General features: G+C 69.2%; 1 protein-coding gene across 1 annotated transcript; it reads left to right on the top strand.

Annotated features, from left to right (window-relative positions):
• Window positions 1-708: 708 nt before the first annotated feature.
• On the top strand, window positions 709-1,985 carry MNEG_16713 (hypothetical protein; the record flags this gene model as incomplete). The annotated part of the gene is made up of 4 exons (XM_014034817.1): window positions 709-810; window positions 992-1,134; window positions 1,424-1,572; window positions 1,930-1,985. The coding sequence occupies 4 exons, from the start codon at window positions 709-711 to the stop codon at window positions 1,983-1,985; spliced, it is 450 nt and encodes a 149-aa protein (XP_013890271.1).
• Between the last annotated feature and the right edge of the window lie 43 nt (window positions 1,986-2,028).

Genomic DNA, 2,028 nt, shown 5'->3' with positions numbered 1-2,028 from the left:
GCCTACGACACCACCGCCAGCGGCAGGTACGCGGGGGCGCGGCGCCCGGGACGCGCGCGGACCGCCTCTTGCTGCACGCGCCCCCGTCTGCGCGTGTGTTAATGCGGCGCGGCGGGCCGGGGCGGCGCCTTGATTGCTGAGCCTGCTCGGCAGGTCGACCAGGGCTGCAGTGCGCCGGGACGGTCGGCCCGCAGAGTAGGGGCCCCTCAAGACCCCCCCCCTTTGCTGCTGCTGCGGGCTCCCCTCTGCGCCCATGCAAAGGCCTGGCTCACTCTTGCCCCTGCCGGCCGCTGACGTAACCGCCGCCTGGCAGGTACCTGCTCAAGTGGGCGGCGGAGAACATCCTGGAGCCGGCGGACAACATCTTCGTGGTGCGGGCCGTGCCCAGGTGCGGAGACCAAGTTCCAAATTTTCTTGGTTGCTTGATCAAAATTTCAATGCAATTTTCCTTGTTTGCTTGGTACCCAACTGATACCAAACGAGGTTAGTCGAAAGCCAGAAGCAGACTCGCTAGCTGTGCTGTGAGGTTGCCATTCACGTGCGTGCGGGTCCGCACGTTGGGCCCTGACTCAAGGCTGTTCGCAAGCCAGGCGCGCGGGCCCCACCAGAGCCCCGGCACCTCTGCGTCCCCGCGGTGCTGACACTGCCCCCTTGCCCCCTTCTCCCCCCCTTCCTTCCCCCCTCTGGCGCGCCGCCGCCCTTGGCAGGATGCGGCGCCCCGGCACCAGCTTTGCCGACAAGAACAGCGTGCAGCGGCTGGCGGGGGACGCGCTCGCGGGGCTGCCCCATATCACAACCTTCAACCTGCCGGTGGGTCACCACCCCGCGCCCTTTCATTGTTCACACCCCTCGCCACCTCCACTCACGCCCGGCGCCCTCGTTTCCCGCCTGCGCCCGCTTCCTCCCCCTCCTATCTGGATGTGGCCCCCTGCCGAACGCCCCGAACCGTTCTGCGCCTGCGGTGCCGTCCGCATCCCCCGCTGCCCCGCAGGCGGGCCAGGGCAAGGGGCGCAAGGCGGTGCTGGACTTTGTGGGCAAGGAGAGCGTGGACCTGCTCGTCATCGGGATGTACAAGGGCTCATGCAAGAGGAAGGGCCTGGCGCGGCGTGGCAACGCCACCACCATATACAACAGGTGGGGGGAGAGGCGGGCGGGCAGGGGCTGGGAGGCGAGGGGGCGGATTGGTTGGGGTGTGGCTGTGGGCGCAGGGGCGCCGGGCGGTGTTCCTGCAGAGGGGGCCTGCGACGAGGCAGGGCTGGCGCGATCAAAGGCGGGGCCTGGTCCCGGAGAGCGCCGGCGCGCGTGGCGCCTTGGAAGAAGTGGCGTTGGCGGAAGCTGCCCGCCGGCCGGCTCGACGCGCTCGCGGTTTTTGCCGCCGACGACGGCTGCCCATCCCCCCACCCCCTGGGCGCCCATCCCCCAGGTGTGCGTGCCCCGTGCTGGTGGTGCCCATGAGTGAGGCGGCCCTGGTGGTGGCGGTCAAGGCCGCTGAGCTGGAGGCGGCCGCGGAGGAGGAGGCCGAGCTGGCCAGTGGCAGTGAGAGCGACAGCAGCGACGAGGGCGAGGATGCGGGTGAGGGGGCCGCGCGTGGGGGGCGGGGTGGATGAGAGGGACAAACAGGCGATGCGAGGCACAAGGAGGGGGTAGTGGGTCGTGGGGCGCGGGGCGGTGTGTGTGTGTGTGTGTGTGTGTGTGTGTGTGTGTGTGTGTGTGTGAGCGTGAGCGTGAGCCGGGAGGGAGAGGTCCTGAGGTCCGCTGATGACAGGGATTGCAGGGCAGATGTGGCGGCTGGGCAGGAGCAGCCGGATTGGGGCAGCACCGGCCGGAAAGCAAAGCCGCCCTTGCTCGAGGCCGGACCGCGCACTACAGAGATTCCATGTATAAATCAAACGCGAACGCTGCACCTCCCGCTTTGCCCTCGTGGTAGAGCACGAGGCGCCTGGGCAGCCCACCGGGTGGGTGGCTGCCGCGCGGCCCTACCCTAAGGCGATCATGGGTGCCATCGCCGACACCCTCAAGCGCCGCTAC

This window comes from Monoraphidium neglectum, assembly GCF_000611645.1.
Source record: "Monoraphidium neglectum strain SAG 48.87 unplaced genomic scaffold scaffold06695, whole genome shotgun sequence".
Classification (NCBI taxonomy): domain Eukaryota; kingdom Viridiplantae; phylum Chlorophyta; class Chlorophyceae; order Sphaeropleales; family Selenastraceae; genus Monoraphidium; species Monoraphidium neglectum.
This window is presented reverse-complemented; position numbering and strand designations above follow the sequence as displayed.